We start from the raw sequence: 26,356 nt of genomic DNA, 5'->3' as shown, positions 1-26,356 counted from the left end.
TTCTCGACTCGAAAATATAAAAATGTTACTCGTCTCTTTGTTTCCAATGCTTCGGTTCGCTTCGAAACGAAGAGGCATTATGTCGACGGTAATTCCCGGTTATTCATGCTGCAGTCAGTATACCGACGTCAAACTCGGTCCTGAAAAAGAATTCCCCGTCCGTGTTTTATAGCGTATTCGCATTCAGATATCGTGCGTCTTCAGCGTTCGCTGCCTGCGAGAGAATAAACCATTTCTCTCTCTTTCTCTCTCTCTCCCTCCCTGTCTCTCTGCTCTGTTTCTCTCGCTCTCTCTCTCTCTCTCTCTCGCTCGCTATATCTCTGTGTTTCTCTCGCTCTCTGCCACTCTCTCTCTCTCGCTCTTTCTGCTCTCTTTCTCGCTCTCTCTGCTCTCTTCCTCGCTCTCTCTCGCACTCGTAGCTCTCTCCCACGGTCTCTCTCGCACTCTTAGCTCTCTCCCTCGCTCTCTTTCGCACTCTTAGCTCTCTCCCACGGTCTCTCTCGCACTCTTAGCTCTCTCCCTCGCTCTCTTTCGTACTCTTAGCTCTCTCCCTTGCTCTCTCTCTCTCTCTGCTCTCTCTCTCTCGCATTCTCTGCTATCTCTCACACTCTCTGCTCTCTCTCGCACTCTCTGCTCTCTCTCGCACTCTCTGCTCTCTTTCTCTCTCTCGCACTCTCTGCTCTCTCTCTCTCTCTCTCGCTCTGTGCGTGTGCGTGCGCGCGCGCACGTATATGTGCCGCTGTCTGTCTCGTCTCTGTCCGCCTTTATTCCCGAGCTTCCCATCGTCGGCCATTGAATTGATCCTTTTCGCTGTTTCTGGATAAGGCCTCGTATTTCGCCGCGCAAGCCGCATGTTTATTTATAACGCGTTGCGCCGGCCGGGAAGACCGTAATACATTATTCGCAATTCCATATTCCCCGGCAATCGTCCCCGACGATCGTCACTAATTATCATGCTAATAGATCGGATCGACCGAGGCGGGGTGAACGCACTTGGCAAACAGTCACGAGCCAATGACTAATTCACGCTGTAAACATTCTAACACACAAGAGGCCCCGGAGAGCATCTTCGCCGCGTAATAAAAGGAGGGAGCGTGTTGCGTCAGTCCCCGGTATCCGTAACAGTGAAAAGTAAAAGGACAAGAAAAGTCGTAACCGTGAAAGGTGAACGAACGCTTCGCTCGGGAGAGGAGGAATTTCTCGTGTAACAGATATAAAAGCAAGTGACCTTCCTATATTTTTCTTTCGTTGAAAGCAAATCGACGGGTACGGAGTTCGACATTACGCGGAATGTCACATATGTATATACGCAAACTGGGGGAACAATTTTTTCTTTTTCTTAGTCGAACTCGTTTGTTTATTGGGCAACGTACAATTATGCAAACCTGTTCGGCCGGCAAACCCGTATTTCCGTAACACCTGTCACGGTTATACGAACGCAAAAAACGAATGATTTTCTGGAAGATAGACAATTTTCCTTGGAGGTTGCACCGTCTTCTAAATAAATAAAAATAATTGTTGGACATTGAAGGTAATGTTAATATTGCTAGCGTAGCACCTGGGAGAACCAATGACGAATTGCACGAGCTTCGTTCGAAATTGATTGACCAATCAGCTTTCGAGAAAGACGCGTTTGATGTATTTTAAGCATTGTGTTTCGTTTCGTTCGCACTTTCAGGTCACTCGAAAATGTATTTTACGTGTAGCGTCAAATTGCGAGGATGTTAGACGCAACGAACATTCGTTGGAAAATAAAATACACCTGGATTTTTGAATTGCTAATTGAGATACCTGGAACTCGCGTGAAATCATACCTGTTGAAAAACACATTCGTAATGCAATACTTTGAATGTCTGATGACTTTTTTTAATTCTAACAACGAAAGCAAACGTCCCCCTTTGTAATAAAAAAATTCAAATAACATTCTTCGTTTTTCTCAAGGAAAAACTGAAACGAACAAATCGCATTTGAGTGGTTTAAAAATGTATTTACGTTCACTATTCACGGAATGTGGAAAAGCGAGTGTATAAATCTCGTTTCAATTATATATTATCTTTAAAGATAACGTCTGTGGAATATCGTGTAAATTAATCGGTAAAAAATACATGCGAGAAAATAATGGAAAAATGGAAGAACCGAAATCAATATTTGTTCTCGTGGAAAATTTTGCTGTCTTCTGTGTCGAAGAAGAAATCGTCGACGTTCTTGCGGAAGTAAACAGCCGGTACCTTTGTGGCGAAATTTGCAACGATTGTTCACTAGGTCCGTTACAAATTGCCTTTTAAAAAATTGTCATTCTTCCCGGTTCGACGAAAGATTTATTGGAAAATAGAACCTTCGATCGTTCGTTCGCTTCTACCTTCGAAAGAGTTGTTCCACGTTGCCTATGCATTCTCTGCGCTCTTATTTCTTTCCAATGAAAGCAATCGCAGAACCAATTTAACAGGTTTCGTTTTCCGTTTCGCCAAAGAATGCAGCCTGCAACCGATATCGCGCCCATATTAATGCGCCGCGTTGCCAACCGGACCATGATGTTAACATGTTAACGACGCGATCCGAGAACGTATCTCTTACGAAATAAATGAACGACCCAATACCCTCCTTTAGAAAAAATCTCGGAAATTATTTTTAATTTATCGATCACCGTCGGCTGTGTTACTCAACGTGGCGGCACACGGCCTGCAACAAAGTATCTCATTTAACATAATATTATCCAAGCGTGCCACTAATCGCATGGCTGTAACTTCGAATTACCAATATTTCAGATTTAATCGGTACTTTATCGGAATTTTTCAGAGCCTATTAATTTTTAAAACCTTCTGAATATAGTAATTTCTCCCTAACCGACGCTCAGATTCTGCACGAGAATGGACGATTTGGAAACAGGAGATACGATTATTCGAGCCTTCACGCTTCCAGTGAAATATGCAATGATATAGCGTTCAAAATAATGAACTTTATTTAAATAGAACTAGACATATGATTGCGCAGATACAGTTTTTATTAAACAGGAATGTTTAATCTCAAAGAGTTAATGATGCGTATATTATTAGTAATAAAAAGATATTGTACTACAGCGTATTTTAATTTAATCTTGATTAGTGCACCATTGCACAGCTAATGCTGCATCATCTAGTTGCGAGGAAAGCATTGAAACGAGTTGCGTATACTTATTGTTAGACTGTGGATTTTATCTACTAACTATGACTAAAATAACTAGGTTAAATACGAAACCGTATTAATTCTTCAATTAGAAGAATTGAAGAATATCTTTCTAATATGAGCAATAATAACTGAAAGCGCGGAAGGACAGTTTCATCGGACTTAAGTTTCTCAGGATAAGCTCGGACAATTTTTATTTTGCATAAAAATCTACAATCTACTTACAGTTATTTATTTTATATAGCTACTTTTTATAGTAGTACAATAAATTCTTCCTAATTTTCAGTTGTAAATAAAAATGGACAATTTGGGAAAAGGAGATACCATTATTCGAGCCTTGCAGCTCGTTTTTATAGTTGTTGACAATTCGTGACTATAAAAAATGAACCGCAAGAATCGAACAATCGTATCTCCTCTTCCCGAATTATCCATTTTTGGACAACCTGAGCGTCAGTAAGGGAGACATTGCTGTATCTAGATCGAGTACGAAAATACGAAATTAACGTTGTGTTTGTAAGCTACTTTGTACCATAGATTAAGAGCATTGTGTAAAATCCTGGTGGACGAACGGTAAAACGTTCCGCTTTCGTGCAATTTTGTTGCGAGGTCAAGACCCGTGATCCGTATGCATGACTTTCTGGAACATCTTGTTATTCAGAAAAGAACTCCTTAATAATGTCCTCCTTATGGCGGAAATGTCGTGCTCGTGAAATATTCGTTTTCGCATCAACGAGCACGCTCGAGCAGTTAAATTGTTAACCTAACGCGTGTTAATATGACCATACCAGTGACCATAAAAAAGTCTCCTGGACAATTTCATCAGCAATATTACAACGGGAAGGACAAAATTCGTTGCAGCAACTGCTTTTGTAAAATTGATATCGCAGATCCTAAGAATGTTTGGTCTAAGTTTATTATTATTATTATTATATTATATATATAATATTATATATATATAATATAATAATAATAATAATAATAAACTTAGACCAAATATTATATAATAATATTATAATGTTATATAACTTATATATATATTATATATATAAGTATTATAATAATATAATTAATAATAAGTATTATTATACTATTATTATTAAGTATATCTTACTATTAAGTAATAGATTATAATGAAAATTAATCTTTCATTTCGACGAGAAAAGCTGTGACCATATGTGGCAGTCGATATACCAATTGATTCGGTTTCGTATACCTCAAGAAATGAACACGAAAATGAACAAGAAAATTTGAAAGTGTCAAGCTTTTAGTTCACTTTTCTGCATAATTACGTCGATTGTTCGAAACGTTATCAGCCGAGATAAAGTGCGAATGGATCGATAATCGATTCATTGTTTCCCTGAACTATTTCAGCCGTCGCGTAGCGCGGGACCAACAATCGTGCGCTTTGATTACTTTCGAAATCATTGTCGCGCGTCAATCTGCCGCGTCGCGCGATCGCAGACATTATCGGACGCAATTTACAATTATTCCGTAACATCGATGTAATTTCGTACCGCGGAGACCGTGCCCGAGCGTAATGGACCGAGCTGGCAATTACCGTGCGACATAATTTCCCGAGGCTGAAATTGTCGCTGCCGCCGCCCGCAGTTGTCTGTGCGCGCACGAAATTTCTTTCTCGCCGTAACTGTTACACTTTCCAGCGAGTCACGAACCACCATAGTTTACGACACGCTTGTCGTCGGGATCTGACAGTTTGATCGAAATTTCTGATCCCTGGCCCGATATTAGTCGGTGTCATAATTGACCCGGAAACGCGCTCGACGCGCGGTTCGCTGTGAATTGTAATGCAAAACGAATTACCATAACCGAGGGACGCGGACATCCCACTTGATAAAGTAACTGTGCCAAATCTGGAAGAGGAATTTACGATTCTCTCCTGCGAGCAGAGCGTCGGATAAATTTTAATCAATGTAATAAACTTTGTAGACGCGGAGTAATTTTTTCATTTACGATCATTCGGATTGTAAAGATGCGTTTATGAGTTATTTGTTCAATATATCTGTTACTTGTATAAATATTATAATATAATATATATTGTATTATATTATAATATTATAGTATATTATATTATATTATAATATTATAGTATATTATATTATATATATAATATTATAGTATATTATATTATATTATATTGTAATATAATATATATGTATATATATTATAATATATATATAACTTGTATAAATATTATAATAACACTCGTTCAAAATCAGAACAAATGCCTTATTGTTAGTTTCATGAATCAATATAAAACAGCTGATTTTAGTGCGTCGCAAATCTAGCATTAATTATTCGAACAACTTGGAAATAATATAGCAGCATTCTTGAATTCTTCTGATGTGTTTTTTCGTGCTTTGATTTATCTTTGTCATAAAAATGCGCTTCGAAAAATGTGCTGCCCTAAGAAATGAAGAATTTTCACCTTTTCAACGAAAAAGAATTAAAAAAGAAATTTTAAGAATGTCTATTAATCGATTATGTATCTTTAAATGAATCTTTCTAAACAAATAAAGACATGATTATATAATGAATAATATTTTAGCTGAAATTAGCTCAAATATTTTGATTACAAGAGAAAATTCAAAATGTCACTGATCAAACAAAATTTGTTAATTACGCGACTGCTTAAGGATTAAAAGTTTCATCTTAACAACCACCGAAGTTTGCTTAATAGAAAAACAATTTAGCATTCTTTGTTATACGAGAGTCCTTGTACATACTATAAACGAACAAAAATCAGCGGTCTAATTACTTGGAACTCGTGTAAGAGGCATCTTCTTCGTGGTCGTCTGTGTTCTTCGCTTTAACGAGCACCGACGCAACTCCCGACTTCGTGAAATATCTACTAATTTGTAGTGGAAACATGTTCAAGGGCACCGCGGGGGAAGAACAATACTGTTCGTCGAACAAACGAGATCGCAATCTCACGAGGAAGAGAATCCGCAAAATCTATTCCGAGCCGAGCTCTCAGGTATACGCACGTTGCAAATCATCTTCGTCTGCCTTGTGCAGAACGGCCGCAAAGAAGAAGGATCCTCCTTCCGAGGACGTTGCGGGTCGCAAATATTCCGTCGGACAGTTTTTGTTCGCCGGAAAAATTACGACAACGAAACGTCGGTTATAATATATACGCTAAACGTTCACCGAATTTTTACGAGCATGAGAACATGCACGGTACGTTCGAACGATTTGCATTTCGTTCGTATTGTTGCCAATGCGGATGTGTATGTATGTATGTGTGTGTGTAATTTCTAGTTTGCGGAAACGAGTTCCCGCGAATCCGTGTTAGATAGAAAATTATCCGTCTTCTACAGAATTTTCATAGAAAATTCGTCGCGGCGTGAAAAGCGTATGTAACATTTTGCTAGTCTTAAGTGTCAAATATATTGTAAATGAATGTACCATTTTTATGTGTTAGTGTCTTCGTTCACGATTGGTATAAATCCTTTTGCAAAGTCGTCAAAAATCGCACAAGTTGCGAATGCATAAAGTTTCTACTTTATTGCACATGATTTGCTTTTTATTACACATGAGACTCAGAGTTTGATTTTGTGGTACAAGCAGGGTTTTTAATGGCAAGAATTTATTCTGCTTAAATTGTAATCATTTTATCATCGATCAGTAAATATTAGAAGCAAAGAGAGAACTTTAATTATATTAGATCCGACACTCGCAATTAGACCGTGAGTTTTAATCATTTCTGACAAAAGTGAGTAATAATATATAACAATAAAATAAAAATAATAGATAACAAATAAATACACTGTCTCATTACACTTACGTCTCATCGAAATCATCATATAAATTCTTACCGCAAATCTACTTATAATTGAGATAAAAAGTGTTGCACAAATACATTCATTGCAATTTACTGCACCACGATAGAACATGATTAAACTCCAAGAAAAAACCGTCGCATTTCCAACTCGATCAAATTAAGAAAAGAAAGAAATTTCGACTCAGCTCTCGCAATTTCCACAGGAGACGAAGATTAACAGAGAAGATTAACATCTTCTCCTCCGAACTGGTGTCACACAATCCTCGTTGTTACGATGTCCGAAGCCAGTTTCATTGTTTGTACGTCCAACTTTCGGAGGGACCGTGCAAAACTCGGTTTCCGTGTTAACGATCAGAGAAACAAAGTGTCCGGCGTGAACTCGTCACGAGAGTTCAGTTCTAATCACGCGTCTCAACACCTCGGGGCCCAGACTTTCATAAAATCTCTAACGGTCACCGTGCATTAGCGCGACACTATTTATAAAAAACGATAATTCTCTATAGTTTGCGAAATGAAACTGGCGTCTACTCCGCGTTGTTAAACTATCGCCGAAGGGAAAAGTCGTAAAACTTCGAACGGCATCATGATTAACGGCTAGGGGAAACGGAACGCGACCTATATTCGCGCCCTGGGAGAAAGGGTCGCGTGCATAGTGCTTGCGAGAATGAGCTTCCAGTGGAATGCGGCGACATCGAGTACCAAATACAGTAATGTCTCTTTCATTCACGCCCAGATTGTCCACAGAAGTGGACAATTTGGGAAGAGAAGATACGATTATTCGAGCCTCGCCGTTTGTTTTTATAGTTATAAGTTGTTAACAATTATAAAAACGAGCCGTAAGGCTCGGATAATCGTATCACCTCTTTCCAAATTGTCCATTTTTGTGGACAGTAAGGGAGTACTACAGTAATCTGAGCGTCAGTAAGGGAGACATTACTGTAGCTGCGGGGTTACAGTAATGTCTCTCTAATTGACGCTCAGATTGTCCACAAAAATGGACAATTTTGGAAGAGAAGATACGATTGTTCGAGCTTTGTGGCTCGCTTTTTTATGGTTTTCGATTGTCAACAACTATCTTCTATCTATCTTCTCTTCTAAAATTATTTCATTTCTGTGTACAAGCTGAGGGGCAATTAGGAAGAATTTACAGTATAAAGTTACGTGTTCGAAATTTTTGTGCGCGATCTGAGTACGAATTGGGGAGAAATTATTGTAATGAAATTCTCCACAATTGTCGTTCAGCTTATAAATCGAGCGCACAAAAATGGACAATTTGGAAAGAAGAGATACGATTATTCGAGCCTTGCAGCTCGTTTTAATAGTTCTTGACAGTCGGTAACTATAAAAACGGGCCACAATGTTATTATTTCCTCTTCCGAAATTGTCTATTTTTGTGCGCGATCTGAGTACGAATTGGGGAGAAATTATTGTAATGAAATTCTCCACAATTGTCGTTCAGCTTAGAAATCAAGCGCACGAAAATGGACGATTTGGGAAGAGGAGATACGATTGTTTGAGCCTCGCGACTCATTTTTATAGTTATAAATTGTCCACGATTATAAAAACGAGCCGCAAAGCTCGACTAATCGTAGCTTCTCTTCCCGAATTGTCCATTTCTGTACACAACACGAGCTTCAGTACGGGAGACATTACCGTAGCTGCGGGGTTACATCGTTGCGAGAAACGAGTAGATTTTGCACGAGAGTGCGACCGAGATAAGAAAACTTGGTTGCATGTCGGTTTCTTTTCAAGGACGCTCGCCGATGACCCCGGCATCTCATGACTCCGTCATGATTGTGCGCGATGCTGTGGCATGTACAGATGCAAATTGATACTGCAACCTGGTTGCTGGACGCCGTTGTTTTTCATAACCTACTCGTTATTTCAAGGTCGGGTGTAAGAACAATACCATGCGTCGATTACGGTAGAAATTCCTGCGGCTGAACACCTGCGGTGTATAGTGCAAATAGTATGTTCGAACGATAAATTAGCCATTCGTGAAAAACTGTGGCAATCTTGCGAGGCAAAACGTTCGACGATAAACCTGGATTTCTTTTAGAGCTTGGTGCCTCCGCTTTCACGGTGCATCGTTCATTTTCACCCAAGAAGCACTGCGAGCTGAAATGTTCCTGCAATCGTTGGCAATTTTGTTAGCTAGTAAATTTAATTATCTTTATTATATCTTTATTATATGAATATTCGGGATTGTTTAAACATAAATCGCAAATTCTTCCGTGCAAAATAAAAATTTGTTAAGGAATGAAATAAATAACATAAAGATGTACTCTTCTTTTTCTGTGATAATTTCAGTGAGTCAGAAATAATGTAACAGTATTTTCTCGATTCTTTCAACGCTTCGCGGCTTCGTTCTATTTCGCTCGTTCATTTTTGTCACAAATACGTACAATTCGCGTAAGAAATCTAAGCGCACGAACTTGCACGGACAATAGGACGTTGATAAAGATGAAAAATAAAAGCACCGTGTGATTACAAAGAGAACAGAGGTCTTAACTATATCCTCGTTGCTACAATATCTCTGCAAGATATGTACAGTAGTAGATTCTCCCTACTTGACGCTCAGATTGTGCACAAAAATGGACAATTCGGGAAGAGGAGGTACGATTATTTGAGCCTCGCGACTCGTTCTTATAGTTGAGCCGTTTATTTTGAAAGTGGCATAAGTCACTTTTTTTTTAATGAAAAGATACCGTTCAATTGTAATTAACTCGATTTTTTGAAAAAGTGACTTATGCCACTTTCAAAATAAACGGCTCAGTTGTCGACGATTGACAACTAGAAAAGCGAGCCGCGGGACTCGAACAATCGTATCACCGCTTCCCAAGTTGTCCATTTTCGTTCCCAAGTCGAGGAACAATACGAGAGAAATTACTGTACCGCGAAAAATTCTCTTTCAATACGATCTCGAATAGATAAGCCGCACGAATTGTTTCGGGTATCTGCGAGAACGCAACAGACTGTCCACGCATCGTTAAAGAATAGCGTCTCTCTGTTAGCAAGGCTGCGACCGGGTCGTTCACCGTTAAAGGAAACACGGTGTTCGATCGTTTTACAAGCGACCACTATGTATTCGACTGCTTTCGTTCCCGTTACCTACATTTCTCGCCGACTAAGATCCAAAAAGTCGCAGCCGGGCTGGCCCACGAAAAAGAAAATCGGTCAGCCGAGTAACGGAATATGCCGTCGTCCGTTCCGACGTAGCCGCGCGGTGCGTTAGTTTCTTCTAGAAGAAAACGGAACCTGTCAAACTATCTATAATGTAAATAAATTTGCGAGGCACCGTACGGCTGTTTTCACGATTTTATGCTTCATAAATACGTCCCGAAAGATCCGCATTGCCGGGCACCGCATTGCCTACACGTCAATCACGCTGAAACTATTCAACAATGTTCCCCGTCGACGACACAGAATTGATTCGACTCACGACTGTACATCTCGCAGTAACGTAATTTATTTTTACGCGCTCGTTAATCACTGTGTCAGCGAATGATATTGTTATACTCTCCACATTTTTTGGGTGATTTAAAACCGACTGCTTCAAACATTAGTGTCTCAAACTCTCTGATCGGTGTTCAACAGAAACCGCGGGATTAAATAGAAATTAGTTGAAACAATCGAGAACTGAAATGCCATCGAGCTCTAAACGAGATAAGTATCGCATCGAGTTTGTCCTGAATTCTCTGCATCGCTGAATGTTTTGCCACATAAACCATAAAACGCGCGGTCTATTGATCGCCGTTGAAAAAGTTTGGACGTTGGCACGTTGGCATGACGTGTTTCTAGAAGACAGACTGCGGATTTCTACGTATTTTTAGCAGTAATAAATAGAAGCGATTCGAAACGATCGACGAATTGAAATAATCGAAAGGTATTATTGTATTGTTATCAACTTGAAATGATTAAAGAAAGAATTACAGTAATGTCTCTCCAATTGACGCCCAGATTGACCACAAAAATGACCAATACGGGAAGAGCAGATACGATTATTCGAGCCATGCGGTTTATTTTTATGGTTATAAATTGTCCACGATTATAAAAATGAGCCGCAAAGGCTCGAATAATCGTATCTCCTCTTCCCAAATTATCCATTTTAGTGGACGATCTGAGCGTCAGTAAGGGAGACATTACTGTAAATGCAAACGTGGCACTTGTTTCTTGCAATCGATGCAGAACGTTTTAATTTTAATTATTCCACACGTACATTAAAACTGGCAATATGATCGGCTGTTTTTTTTTTGTATCAGCATTCCCATGCATCGGAAAACGCGTGACTCGAGTCAGCCAGCGAACGCAGCCTAATATGAACCTCGAACCGCAATGTTAGACGCTGTACCTTCGAAATATTAAGCTGGCAGAGACTGAGAAACTCGTCGCCTACGTAACCATTTGCCGTCTTGGCATACTTTTGGTAAATCAAATACGGTTTGTCGCTGCAGATTCCCGAAATAGCCTCGCGGAGTAACATATTTTTAATCTTTCGTTAAAGCTCGAGCAGTTCCCCGGACTCTTTATATATAATTAATTAAGCCGCTCGGTGAAAAAGTGAAAGGCACGTTTATAAAGTCGCAATGCAATCGAACTGCAAGCGACGCCGCGCTTGATACTGCATTCTCGACAGTCATCGTTGCATTTCTAAGACGACTTCGCGATCTCTCCTCTGACAAAACGCGCACTCGTAGAATCAACGAATTTACATTTTAATTAACCGGCGCCGCGAGCTTGCGAATTCACGTTCCATTTCACTAACCTCGCAAACTCGGATGAGTTCGCATTATTTTTACTCGCGCCCGTGTCTTTAAATACCTGCTTCGCGGTGTGATTATCGCATCGTACCGTACGGCCCGTTCTGTATAGACGCGTATTATATTTCGCTGCGGTTTCAGTCAGCTAATTTACACGTAACTGTCTCCCTAACTGACGCTCGGATTGCGCGGAAAAATGGACAATTTGGGAAGTGGAGGTACGATTATTCGAGCCTTGCAGCTCGTTTTTTTATAGTTGTCGACAATTCGTAAGTATTAAAAACAAGCGAGAGGGTTCGAACAATCGTATCTCCTCTTCCCAAATTGTTCATTTTTGTGGACAATCTGAGCGTCAATTAGGGAGACATTACTGTAGATGTATTCGGCTACCTTTACAGAAATTGGAAACGAATCATCCGAATCTATTTCTGAAAGACAGTGGCGAATACAATTACACTACAAAGCGCGCGCGTTACAGTAATGTCTTCCTAATTGACTCTCAGATTGGACAATTGCACGAAACTGGACAATTTGGGAAGAGGAGGTACGATTAGTCGAGCCTCGCAACTCGTTTTTTTATAGTTGTCGACAATTCGTAAGTATAAAAATGAACCGTGAGGATCGAATTATCGTATCTTCTCTTCCGAAATTGTCCATTCTTCTGGACAATTTGAGCGTCAATTAGGGAGACATCGCCGTATAACGTAGAAGTCGACGCGCTACAACGATCGGGAAATTTTAACACTTAGCCAACCGAACGGGGAGATCTCGCCGTTTTAAATTCAGTCGATTGACGACCGAATGGATGATTAATGATAAATTAAAAATGATTGCTTAATTTCATTAAGATTTGCAATGCCATATAAGTTTGCTTCATAATTTTTGTTTAATCGAACGAAATATTTTAATTTTATGAAAATTTTTGAGGTTCCTAGCGCGGTCGTGGAAGTGTTAAAATACGGTCTCACAGTACAATTTTATCGGAAAGTAATTACAACAGTTCAATCATTGAAATGAATGTATTCAAAATAATAGAACGATTAAAAGAATTCAGGGACATCGAAGCATTATCTTGAACACATCCAACTAATTACAGAAGGGAAGATATTTTTATTTGGTCCAAGCTCCCGGCAAGTTTTAAAGATTTTGCGCGAACGTCCGCGTCGCGAACGAAATTCCAAGATCGCGAATTAATAAATTCGCCGAGAACTACGTCTGTCTGCTAAATCACGTCGTAACGACGTAAACAGCTAGTAATCATGTTACGCGCGTAAGCTATCAATCACAGACTCCTACCACATAAGCAGTACACGCTGCTCGAATGGTTTGAATCACGGTTTCGGAAAAGTGAATAAGCGGCGCGCATAAGCACGCAGTACATACTTAAAATGCGATATATATATATATATATATATATATATATTGTATATTATTATTATATATTATATATATTATATATATGTATATATTATTATTATTATTATTATTATTATTATTATTATTATTATTATTATATATATATTTAATAGAAACAGTAAAACAGTAAAGCAGTAAATCAGTAAAACAGTAAAACAGTAAAACAGTAAAACAACCATAAACGAAAATATATTGCACTCACTCTTTACAGTAAATCCCTAATAATTCCCTAGTAATTCACCGATTCGTCTTCAGCTTGTAAACACAAATGGACAATGTGGGGAGAGGAGATCCGCTTATCCGACCCTTGCGCCTCGTTTCTACAATTATTTACAATCGGTAACCATAAAAACGAGTTTCAAGGCTCGAACAATCGTATCCCCTCTTCCGAAACTGTTCATTCTTGTTTACAAAAGCTGAAGAAAGATTCCGGAGAGAATTTACTCGAGTTTCTCCCGCGAATAGCAAAGATTTGAGCGACGATGCGCAAACCAATGGGGACAAAGGTGCCGCGAGGCCGGAGAGCCTAAATTTGCTCAAGCCGAGACCGAATAGGGTCCGCGTTTCATTGGTAAACGGCACCTCGAGAGACGACCATCTTCTCGGGCGACGCGTGAAGGAACGCTCTGACAAAACGCGGCCGAGACAGAACGGGGACGAAAAGGGATTGGACCATTTGGACGCGTGTGGGGGTAAGATGATAAACGGCTCGAGGAAAAAATGCTAGAAAAAAGGATCCGGTGTCGTCCCCACCATGGCCCAGGGCAGAACGACGTTTTGTCCATTCACCGTTCTCGCTCGTCGGCCGAATGTCACCGATTATTCGTTTAACGGGACCTGCTCGTCCTGCGTGGTGGTGAACGATGGTTTCTCCGGCAGCCAATCGTCGGTTAGGGGTTCCGGGCCGCTCGGCGGTCAGTTGATGAACACGCCGTTTCGTGCGAGCATTGGTTCCGCTTTTTCATTATCGAGTCGTCGCCCGAGTCGTCCGCGTTCTAGTCGCGTCGCGTCGTTTCTTTTTTCTCTCCGCGACTCCTCGTGACAATCGGATCCGCGAAACGGTACCCGAACTCGGTCGAGAGGCGTCGTCGCCGGGTTTCACGCGATCATAGGGGAACTGGCTGGACGCCTAGCTCGCGCTTAGGCGTGCACTCTCGGTCGCCGCCGATCGACATTGTTCGTTCGCGAGCCGCGAAGGTCACCGAAGTTGTCGCGCACACCTCGTATGGGGCGACCCAAGGATCCCTCCTGAACCCTAATTCTGATTTCGAGTGCTGTATTCTAACTCTGATTTCGAGTCCTGTATCCTAATTCTGATTTCGAGTCCTGTACCCTAACTCCGATTTCGAGTCCTGTACCCTAACACCGATTTCGAGTCCTGTACCCTAATTCTAATTTCGAGTGCTGTATTCTAACTCTGATTTCGAGTCCTGTATCCTAATTCTGATTTCGAGTCCTGTACCCTAACTCCGATTTCGAGTCCTGTACCCTAACACCGATTTCGAGTCCTGTACCCTAATTCTGATTTCGAGTGCTGTACCCTAACTCCGATTTCGAGTCCTGTACCCCAACCCTAATTTCGAGTCCTGTACCCCAACCCTAATTTCGAGTCCTGTACCCTAACCCTAATTTCGAGTCCTGTACCCTAACCCTAATTTCGAGTCCTACAACCACGTAGAGACGCGTTGCGATCGAAAATCGAAGCTTGCTCGGAAGCTCGCCTTCGAAATCGAGGATCGTCCATATCGCAGCAGTGGCATAAGCGAAACCAGAAGAAAGAGGATCGCCGGAAGGATCGATTGCGGCGGCGATAAGGATCGTCGATACCGACGAGCGAAGAACGCGAAGGACGAGAGAAGCACGGAAGAACGGAGATATCCGACGTTTTCACGAGCCGGTCGAAGCTGATCTTACGGTGTTTGCTCTTCTCATTTCCTCCGGCTAATATGCCGAGATAACAAACCTGCATGTTCCCTCGATGATCTCGAACGCGAACAGCAGCGAAAAGCGGCAGCGGTCAGTTCGAAGATCACGGTGAACGGATTTCCGTTATCGCAGAGTTTATCGGCTATGCGGGGTTACGAGGGAAAACCGTGTGGTTAGATTCGACCAGGATCGAGGGGTGCCGACGAAAGGACGACTGCCGTTAAACTGGATAACGGCGGAACAGTGGGGAGAGGTGGAACAAAAGCGTCCGAGCACGTGAGAGAAGAACAGCAGTTTTCGGAGGAGACGAGTCTCGAGTCGAGTGCGGTGTGCAGCTACGCAAAGAGAAGGAAGGCCCCGACGTATTTTGCATATTTATCGTTCGCCGAATAAAGAAGTATCCGCCGGCGACGAAGTGAATCGTTGTTTCGCAAGCAATTTTTGTTCGATCGATTTTGTGACCAGCGTCTCCCGCCGCGAAGCAGGTTTCGTTTGGCCGCACTCGTCGCGAGTGGTTTCCGCCAGGAAATATCGTTTCTCGCGCCGGAAGGGCACCCTTCGAACGGTTCAAAACGGGTTCCGCAGTATCGAACGTGAGTGAAACATTGGATAGAACGAGGATTTGCAGCGTCCGCCGTGTTCCGAATGTAAAATGTCGACGAATTTGCTTATCGAAGTGTTCGGAGAAACGAGTTTGTCCGACGAGCGAATTGTTTTCACGCGATATCTTTCGCCTTTGTCTCGCGGATCTTAGCAGATCGATTTGTTCGAATTCGATAGATCTTTTAGAAATATAATTGATTTTCGATGCGATAAATTTTCTCTAAGGGGATACGATTATTGGAGCATTACGGCTAGTTTTTTATAGTTACCGATTGCCGACGACTACAAAACTCTCTTCCCAAATTGTCCATTTTTTGTGTGCATCGGGTTTGTCCGACGAGCGAATTGTTTTCACGCGATATCTTTCGCCTTTGTCTCTCGGATCTTAGCAGATCGATTTGTTCGAATTCGATAGATCTTTTAGAAATATAATTGGTTTTCGATACAATCAATTTCCCCTAAGGGGATACGATTATTGCAGCCTTGCGACTTGTTTTTTATAGTTACCGATTGTCGACGATTAGAAAACTCTCTTCCCAAATTGTCCATTTTTTTATGCATCGGGTTTGTCCGACGAGCAACTTATTTTCCCGCGATATCTTTCGTCTTTGTCTCTCGGATCTCAGCAGATCGATTTGTTCGAATTCGATAGATCTTTTAGAAATATAATTGATTTTCCATACAATCAATTTTCCCTAAAGAGATACGATTCTTCGAGCATTGCGGCTTGCTTTTTATAGTTACCGATTGCCGACGACTATAAAACTCTCTTCGCAAATTGTCCATGTTTTTTTTATGCAATCTGAGCGTCAATTAGAGAGCTGTCGCAAGCGTTTATCGCGAATCTATTTAGAAGAAATCATCGCTTTTATGCTGCTGCATGCAAAAACTGGTCAATTTCAGTGCAACGGAGACACACGACGATTACATTCGCTATTTCATTCCGTTTATGCACTCGCGAACGTAACGATCGCGTAGAATACGCTCTAGTCATGTCATTGACAACGAACGAGTCGAGTGTTTTTTAACGGTCAATGCATTACCGAACAATCGATAATTGTCTGTTTACACGCCTACGCCATCGAACGAATGACGCTTGCAACGATTTTACTATCTTGCCACGTATGATCTACGAGGACGTCGCATAATAACACTGTCCGACACGATTTCTGAGTTCCTATAGCCACTATGAAATTCTTGTAGAGCTTCCACTCCCTGAACAAGAATCCGAAAACCGAATTGCTCCATCATCCTCGGTTTTCAGCAGCGAAGCACGTGGCGACAAAACATCGTGTACATGTTGCCGACAAACATTTTCTCGACCCACCCAAAATGTACATCGTTCCGACACTTCTATCGGGCCGTTTCTTCTTCAGAAATGTCTACAGAATCCGATCCTGGGTAGAGTTTTCGTGCAGAACAAAGAACTTTTCGTAAAAATACAAAAATATTGCGGAGAAACTGCGCACGTCGACACTTTTTTTAAACTTTGACATCAATTTATTACTATTTAGGACCAAAAACAATTGATAAATTGCATGTCACTATATTCGGGAAACTCTCTTCTATTTTTTAACACCAATCAGAACTTTCTAACGTTTGTACTTTTCATGCAATACCTTATTTTTGTCGAAAATTTTGGGTTTTTACAAAAGTTCGTTTATTTAAAAAACTAAGGGTGATGGAGCAATTCGGTTCTCGGATTCTTGTCTTGTCTTCTCTTCTTCGGAACCCAGAAAAAAGGTTTGATTTTGTCGGACAGTGTAATAATACGTGAACACGTCAAATATCTCGTAGTTGCGAACGCGATGACCAACGTTTTTCTCACTTGTTGCGTACGTTCCATTTGTTGCAGGTGTTCTTGAATCAGCACGAGGAGGATGAGATAGAAAGTTTGGTTGGCGCCAAAACCCATGGCGCGACACCATTAGTGATGGCTTGCCGGAACGGGCATTACGACGTGGCCGAGTATCTCATTGAAAAATGTGGAGCGAACATCGAGCAGTCCGGGTCAGGTAATAATGCTCGTCGAATGTTAGTCACCGCGGTGAATTGCGATATTCAAAAATTTTCTGCGTGCTTGCGCAAAACACGCGGACGATAATGATGACGCTTCTTCCGCGTGTTTCGCGCGAGCTCGCAGAAATGTTTGAATTTCGCAATTCGAACGGCAAACCTCGATTGCGTAGACTATTTGCGAGATACCGATGAAAGAAGAAATGTCTTTTAATTGCTAAACGTTATTTGTACCGATGCATGACATTTTAGAGCGTTTGCCTTCCGTAGACAGTTAATAATATCGCCGAGAAGGCGATTTCTTACGATACAACGCCGTTTTGTTTGCGTTTAAAATTGCATTCTCTTGACGAATCTTGGCTCTACTCACATTTTTGCTTACGTGCTCGTTGATTTTAACAGCTTCTTGCCTAATCGTCTTCAAAGGGACCTTTTTACTTGCACAATTTTTGAAAGGAACCGTGAGAGCGCGTTCAACGTAATTGACGCTCCAGATTTTCCATAACTGACGCTCGACTTGGAAGCAAAAATGGACAATTTTGGAAGAGGAGGTACGATTATTCGAGCCTTGCGTCTCGTTTTTATAGTTATCGATTGTCAACAACTATAAAAACGAGGTGCAAGGCTCGGATAATCGTATCTCCTCTTCCCAAATTGTCTAATCTAAGCGCGAATTATGGAGAAATTACTGTACCTACCACGTGCAGTAATGTCTCTCTAATTGACGCTCAGATTGTCCACAAAAATAGACAGTTTTGGAAGAGGAGATACGATTGTTGGAGCCTTGCAGCTCGTTTTTATAGTTCTTGACAGTCGGTAACTATAAAAACGAGCCACAATGTTATTATCTCCACTTCCGAAATTGTCTATTTTTGTGCGCGATCTGAGCGCGAGTTGGGGAGAAATTACTGTAATGAAATTCTCCAGAATTGTCGTTCAGCTTATAAATCAAGCGCACAAAAATGGGCGATTCGGGAAGAGGAGATACGATCGTTCGAGCCTCGCGACTCATTTTTATAGTTACCGATTGTCAACAACTATAAAAACGAGGCGCAAGGGTGGAATAATCGTATCTCCTCTTCCCGAATCGTCCATTTTTGTGGACAATCTGAGCGTCAATTGTAGAGACATTACTGTCTATTGCAATTATCAAGATCTTTAGCAGAGACTTCGAGATATTAGCGTGCCACATGCACCAACGAACTATGCAGAACTGACATTTAACATTTAACATTATTTCTAATGGCGTATTTATCGTTTGCTACAGTGGTTTTCGACGGTGACACGATAGGAGGCGCGAGTCCCCTATGGTGTGCAGCGGCCACTGGCCATTATGCTCTGGTCAAGCTGCTGGTGAAGAAAGGTGCCCAGGTGAACACGTACACGGTGACACAATCCACACCTCTGCGGGCAGCTTGTTTCGACGGCTATTACGACATCGTCAAACTTCTGGTAAATTGTGGGGCGAGTACGTATTTATTCCACAAAAAACCAACATTATAAACTACTCTCTTACATCATCATTTAAACATGTAATGAAGTATCGTTCGTGGATAGGCGGATACATAGACAAAAAATCGTTAGACGTTAGACCATAAATCGTTTTGCATCCTTCTTTTTATGGTAACGAGATATCTATCAAAGATCAGCGGCTTTACACTTTTACACAGCGCCATCAACACTTTCGCGATCGCGTCAGAAAGCTCAATGATTTCATAGAATTAAAGTATTTCATTGAACTAAGATAAAAATCGCGAAGCAAACTTATACGGCAAATCTTAATAAAGTTAAGCGATCGTTTTTAATTTTTTGGAATCAGACGTGGAAGATCTTCCCATTCGGTCATCGATCTACTCTATTTAAAACGGGGAGATCTCCCCGTTCGGTTGGCCAAGTGTTGATTATACAATTACCCTGTTAAACAACGGGCTAGCAAGATATAAACGAAAGCGAGATCTGTCGAGCGATCACAACCGGTAATTATACATAGCGTCTCGGGGTCAATTTATAGTTAACGACGGCAGTCGACCGCATTCTAAGAAGAAAGGGTTGGCTGTGCCTGGCATAAAAGGTGAAGAACATTCCGGTTATTATTTCCGACCGCAGTGGAGATCTTGACGAATGACTCATTTTCTGATTCATATACTTATATCGTCTTGCTTGGACCACGGCAGGTGTTCCATAAGAGCGACGGTCTATTTTGATCATTTCGTAAATAGAGAAGAGAAACTAATCAACGTTGAAACGCGGCTTCTGATTGCAGACATCGAGATCGCGAATCATCATGGTCATACGTGCTTAATGATCGCCTGCTACAAAGGCCACGTTAGCATCGTCAGATATCTGCTGGCCCTCAAAGCAGACGTGAATCGGAAATCCGCGAAGGGGAACACGGCGCTTCTCGACGGTGCCGAAAGCGGCTCGCTGGAGATCGTGAAGATGTTGATCAAGCATGGAGCTAAAATAGATGTGGACTGCTGCGGGACTACGCCGTTCCTCATGGCAGCTGTAACAGGTTATAGCAGAGTGAAAAATCTCGATTACATTGATTCCCCTTCCATACTACGTTTGAGACGAGGAAGTGTTAAGAGAAGAGCCTGACGTTGAACGGCTGAAAGTTGACGAATTTTTAGAAATCTGTTTCTTTTCTGAAGAATTATTTAAGAAATCTATTTAAGAAATATTTATATATTTCTCTCTATATTTAAGAAATCTATTTCTTTTCTTTACTAAATTAGTAGTCCATTTAATTTTAATTCGTGGAGATATTTGACTACACTGTCAAAGTAATTGCACACATTTCGTTGCTGTTGGAAAGAGTCGAAAAGCGTCAAATTCGTTAAAAAAATCATCTCTTGAAAATTATTCTATTTATTGCCAAATACAATTTGATAAGTTAGACCGCGGAAAGTGTAGGAAGCTGTAAGGTAACTTTCCGAATTTGTCTTCCCTTCATAGTAAACTCGCGTGCATAAGGTATTGCATACCATGAGGAGTTTGAATATTGGCAAATTTGTACAAAAGAATATTATGATTCTTTACTCGTGCACGCGAGTCTGGTATCGAAAATGTGACAAATACCGTGAGTACCAGCCTCGGCTAATATTGGGTTGGCAACTAAGTAATCGCCGATTTGTTCAATGAAATAAAAAATCGTTTTATTCTTGGAATGAAGTTTAATCTGTAATGTATTTTCCATTTTGTTCGATGACCTTTTGCCATCTCTCTGACAACTTGAAAATTCCACGCTCGTAGAAAGTCTGATCCTTTTCGGCCAAAAACTGAGTTGAGTGAGATTTTACAGCGTCATCATCGTTAAAAGTTTTACCACGAAGGGAGTTGTCCAGGGATCGAAATAAGTGGTAATCCGATGGCGCGAGATCAGAGCTATATGGTGGGTGTGACATCAATTCCCAACCAATATCCATCAATTTTTGCCGAGTGGACAAAGACGTGTGCGGCCTAGCATTGTCCTGCTGGAAAATGACACCTTTACGATCGACCAATTCTGGTCGCTTTTCCTTGACCGCTGCATTCAATTTGTCCAGTTGCTAACATTCGCGGATAATAAAAAATAACATAATAATAATAATAATAATAATAATAATTTTATAATATAACATTTACGGATATCATAAAAATGGGAGTGAGAGACATCTATAACTGAAATCGGCGATTACTTAGTTGCCAACCCAATAGATCCTTCATTGGGCCGGACGACATTTACAGTCTCGTTGGTCTTCGAGTCGCGGTGATTACCCGAAAGTCGTCACTTCTTCGAATAAAGGAACGCGTTCTTCTTCAGAGGCAGTTCAATTCTCATGGGACAATTGTTTCGACAGGACATAAACATATCGTCGAATACTTTATCAGCATGTCGCATTTGGTAAGCCGGAAGGAATGCATCGACGCGCTGGAGCTTCTGGGTGCTACCTACATGGACAAAAACAGGGACATGGTAGGCGCTAAGGAACTCTGGAAACGAGCGATGGTCGAAAGGTTCGTAACAACCTTACATTTTTTGCGCTGCAGTTGGATTTTAACCAGTTAGCTGTGGCGCCTCCTTTTCAGAGCGCGCACCTATGTGTGTCGCGAGGATCAAGCGACGACGAGTATACTCGTCGAACTCAGAGTAAGTGTCGCTGTTAAAATATTGGATCAAAAAGACGGTTTTATTTTATAAAATTAACAATTTTATTACTGTTATTTACTTGTTCACTTAACGTTAATATATACTACATACATAATAAATGAAAAACGCAGGAAAGATCAAATACTTAGAAAAATTAAAAATTCAAATTGCTGTAGAGTGGAATTCAGCAAAGCAAGGAACGATACATAATGGCACTTTGCACGTCGAGCACCAATATCGTGATTCTTTTCTAATCTTATTTTTATAACAATGTAAACACCTTCGCGTAGAATTGACCTCAAAATATTCTAAACGTCTTGAAATTTGAGAATATGTTTATGTTGTCGCTGAAATTACAATTTGAATAGCCGATGGTCACTACTTTTTACGTCATGACACAAAATACTGCCACTTCTTCGTGACGAGTATACTCGTGAAACACAGCTAACTGGTTAAAAATCATGTCGTAACCGGTAATTCCAAAAAGAAGGTGGAATTGGCTGACTTCATTGAATTTCTTGAGAAATCCTTGGCTGTGAATCATAGATTTTGAGAAATCATTAAATAATCGGCAACCTATCGAGAAAGTTTCTATCGATCAGATAACGTTGATCGCGTTTTCCTTAACCGATGGCTTTGATTATCGATTATGGAAGCATCGATACATTTTACTTTCCAGATATTTGCCAGGTCTTCCGCCAATACCGAAACCGACGCCGCAACCCCCAGTTGCAGCTTACAACTTCGTGCGAGAGATCTGCGATCCCGCCGAGCTCGAGGAGCTAACCGATCCGGAGGAAATGTGGATGCAGGCGCTCGTAATCCGTGAACGAATATTGGGATCAGCTCATCCTGACACTCATTATTACATTCGCTACAGAGGAGCGGTTTACGCCGACGGCGGGCAGTTTAACCGATGCATTGAGCTGTGGAATCATGCCTTAGACGTGCAGCAAAGCACATTGGAGCCACTGAATCCCATGACCCAGACTTCGCTTAGCAATTTCACCAATCTTTTCTATTCTATGTTACGCCGACAAACAAGTACGGAGCGTAAGGACCTTGGAACAGAGATTCTCAGAGTGTTTAAAAAAGCTGTAAGTTTATGTTCGAAAATTTTATAGAAGATTCTAACAGTAAACTCAGACTGACGCAGCAAATTTCCAACTTATATATTATATATAAATATATTATATTATATAATATATATAATATAATTATAATATAATATAATTAATAATTATATTATAATATAATTATTATATATATTATATAATAATTATATTATATATATAAATTTCCAACTTATATTTCCAGCTTATAATAATCTTCAGCATTTCTAGAACCTTGAAAAGAAAACCCCGTTTAGAATCAAACTCTCTTTATAGTTCTGTTGGATTTATGCATATACACAACACGATTCGTTACAGGTCTTGGAATTGGAGCTAGGAATGAAAGTGTTGAACAAAGTTTGCGAAGACAACTTACATTTTACGAAGCTTCTCATGATCGCTTTAAATCTGGCATGTTTATTAACACGTGACCTTGCTGACGAGGGTTCAGACGAATATATCGCTGTGCACAAAGCGCTCTACGAATTGGTTCGAGTTGTAAGTGCAATTGTCACATTGTAATCAACATTGTTTCATTTATCTACACAAATTGATGAATCTATTTAAAACCCTAATATTGAGAGACCATTACAGAATGTACATGGTAACCACAGGTTGCTTATTATATTCTTATTATATTTTTATTATATTCTATTTTAAGTTAATGTGTTCTTTTTAAATTTCTTTAAGACTTCATTGCAAATAGATTTATTGTAACATCGCAGCTAGAGAAACCAATTAGTGGTCTATTTTAGGTGAAATATCCTGTGTATATTGAAACAGAAAAACTTGCAATGCATCTTAGTAGTTTCTTAAATATTTCTAATGAGCTATTCTTTCTTGTGGCAGGCTCGCATAAAATTTTGTGGCTAACGGTGTATTTTCTTCAGGTTCCTAACGTGCTGCACGTAATTTGTAGCGGCCAAGACACGTTCATCGGCGAGTACGTGACTCCAGATTTTCTGTCCTCGAATTTAGCGTCGACTCTCATAAAAGTCGGTGCCGACGTTAACGCAAGAGACGCCGAAGGGAATACGCCGCTGCATTTTGTCGCACGTACGCACTTCTCGATATGTCGATGGGGGCGACGTCTTGTTTTCACTCTCCTCGAAGCCGGTGCTCACATCGACTGCGTTAACAACAACGGTGAATCGTTCGAAACGTTGATACGCGACAAACGCTTGTACCATTCTGTGGAGCCCGTGAAGTACATCACGCTCGCATGCCTGGCGGCCAGAATAGTTAGGAAAACGTATAAGCTAGACCAAATTCCGAAGCATCTCCGATCGTTCGTTCAAATGCATTAATTACGTTAATGTACGCGAAACAGAATGTCACGCCGTTGTTTTTAATATGCCGCGAAAGAATTGAATTTGTTTACTAAAAACGAGAAGGAGTCGGCGATGAAGTTTTGCATCCTTTCGAATAGTAAACTTACGCTAGAAATACGTTTCTGAATGGGAAGTATGAAGCCTGCCCCCTCCCCGAGAGACCTGACAATTACTGTTCATGTGATAATACGATTAAAAACAGTGCACTTAATATAGAACGTGGTCCTAGAGTGACGTCCCCTTCGATATTCGGATTTCAATTCTCGCGAATCGTTGATACACATTAGTCGCATAAGTCGTATTTGCGAAAACTTCTAAAGAACGTGATAATCTTATATAAAAAGAATTTCAGATACTTGTTACAAACGACTTTTTTAAAAGTACAGAAATATTATATAAAATATTCTCGTGCATTGATACACGGTGATAAAACGGTGAAGTATATTGAAATCTCTGGAAGCAGAAATTCTAGGATATTACCTACCGGCATCGACTGTAATATCTTCGAAATATCGATCAATGTGATTTTATTATCGTATACTTGGCTGACAGCCATCTCTCTTATACGTAAAGCACATACGAGTATGGCGGAATGTATGTAAAATCAGAGAAAGTTGTGTAATTGTAGAACAAAATGATTTTATTTTCATTGTTGTATAAAAGAAATAAAACAGGAATAAGATCGCATGATATACGAATTTTTGTTCGTGTAGAACGATTTAGCGATTCGTGTGAAAATAATACATACGATTCCTCCCGTTGAGGACTGTCAAACACGAATTATGATTACCAAATTATTTTTTTTCTTCAAGTTGTTTATTATTTTGACAAATTCAATAGTTCTATGTGCATATTATGATTCAGATGTGCAGTTCATTTGTGAACTATTCAGTGACATCGATCCCTAAGTTTAATTTTATTCGAAATGTGATAAACATATATATAATTATACAGAATTATACATATACATAAGAATCATGATAAGCAAAGTGTTTAAGTAAGGTGCTTTTTTTGAAAACAGTTACACACTTGCACTTGAGAATAAATAGCACGATTATAGGGAACATCGTAAATGAGGGGGGACGAGTATAGAATTTCATTGATAATGTTTTGCTCAGTTTAGTAATTTTATACTCCGTAAAAATGTTGCGTCTTATAATCGCATTAATGTATACATGTATTTACGTATACACTACCATAGTTTTTCATGAGCGCTAGAAACCCTCCACAAAAAAAGTATCTTACGTTTAAGCCACTCAGTTTATTAACTGTTTTGTAATGTAAAGACTGTGAAAATACAGGTGTGATTAATAATACACTGATACGTTTATTTATTTTTATTTACTAATACAGCGTTATTCTAGAAAATAGCGTTAGTTTATTTTTAAAAATTAAAAGAAAACTTTATTTCTTCTAAAAACAATTTAAAATTTTATTTCTTTGAGTTACATATAGACATTCGGTCGTTACATATCAGCCATTGTTGACATATTATCGATACAGAATAATTAAAAATTATCGTTATAAACCTGACTAATTAGTACCACTACTTCGCCACTAGATGATAATTATGTTCCCTTCCTACTGATTTCATTAAAGAACATAATGTACAATTAAAATCAGTATGAGACGCTTCAACGAAAAATACTACATTGAAACATACATTTGATTTGCATTTTATAATTAATGTCTACTTCTTTTAAACGAAATCTTTGAATAACACTTCATTGCCATCTGACGGTATAATAGTGATACTAATAAGTTAGCAGCGCCACTAGTTTACTTATCTACATACACATACATACATATATACTCGCCATTTTATACCGCAAAAGTAGATATTAATTAGAAATGCTGCAATTAACAAGTGTTACCGTAAAATATCAGGTTATAAAGAATCTGCAAATAGAGTGACATCACCGAAACAATATTTCATTTTTATTTATATGTTTTATTGTATATTTCAGAGTGCTTTACAGACCATTGAACATCATGACATAAGAATAAATTTTTATCTTAGCGATAGTGATAGTTGTATTCTGATATAATGTAATTTATGAGAAATGAATCTATATACCGCACTTATTGTATTTTCT

At 39.9% G+C, this 26,356-nt stretch overlaps 1 protein-coding gene across 3 annotated transcripts in view; it reads left to right on the top strand.

Annotated features, from left to right (window-relative positions):
• The window catches only part of LOC117219036 (protein fem-1 homolog CG6966), a 60,195-nt gene extending 34,619 nt beyond the window's left edge, over nt 1-25,576 (top strand). For 2 of the 3 annotated variants that reach the window (XM_033467890.2, XM_033467891.2), the window contains exons 2-8: nt 17,525-17,684; nt 18,953-19,153; nt 19,949-20,200; nt 21,528-21,684; nt 22,497-22,914; nt 23,248-23,427; nt 23,820-25,576. In XM_033467890.2, the coding sequence (XP_033323781.2) occupies nt 17,525-17,684; nt 18,953-19,153; nt 19,949-20,200; nt 21,528-21,684; nt 22,497-22,914; nt 23,248-23,427; nt 23,820-24,236 (1,785 nt within the window). In that variant the 3' untranslated portion in view covers nt 24,237-25,576. Of the gene's footprint in view, nt 1-14,553; nt 15,660-17,524; nt 17,685-18,952; nt 19,154-19,948; nt 20,201-21,527; nt 21,685-22,496; nt 22,915-23,247; nt 23,428-23,819 lie in introns of those variants that run through there. The other variant, XM_076520772.1, reaches the window with a different exon arrangement.
• The last annotated feature ends 780 nt before the right edge of the window (nt 25,577-26,356 follow it).

Source organism: Megalopta genalis, chromosome 4 (genome assembly GCF_051020955.1).
Source record: "Megalopta genalis isolate 19385.01 chromosome 4, iyMegGena1_principal, whole genome shotgun sequence".
Classification (NCBI taxonomy): domain Eukaryota; kingdom Metazoa; phylum Arthropoda; class Insecta; order Hymenoptera; family Halictidae; genus Megalopta; species Megalopta genalis.
This window is presented reverse-complemented; position numbering and strand designations above follow the sequence as displayed.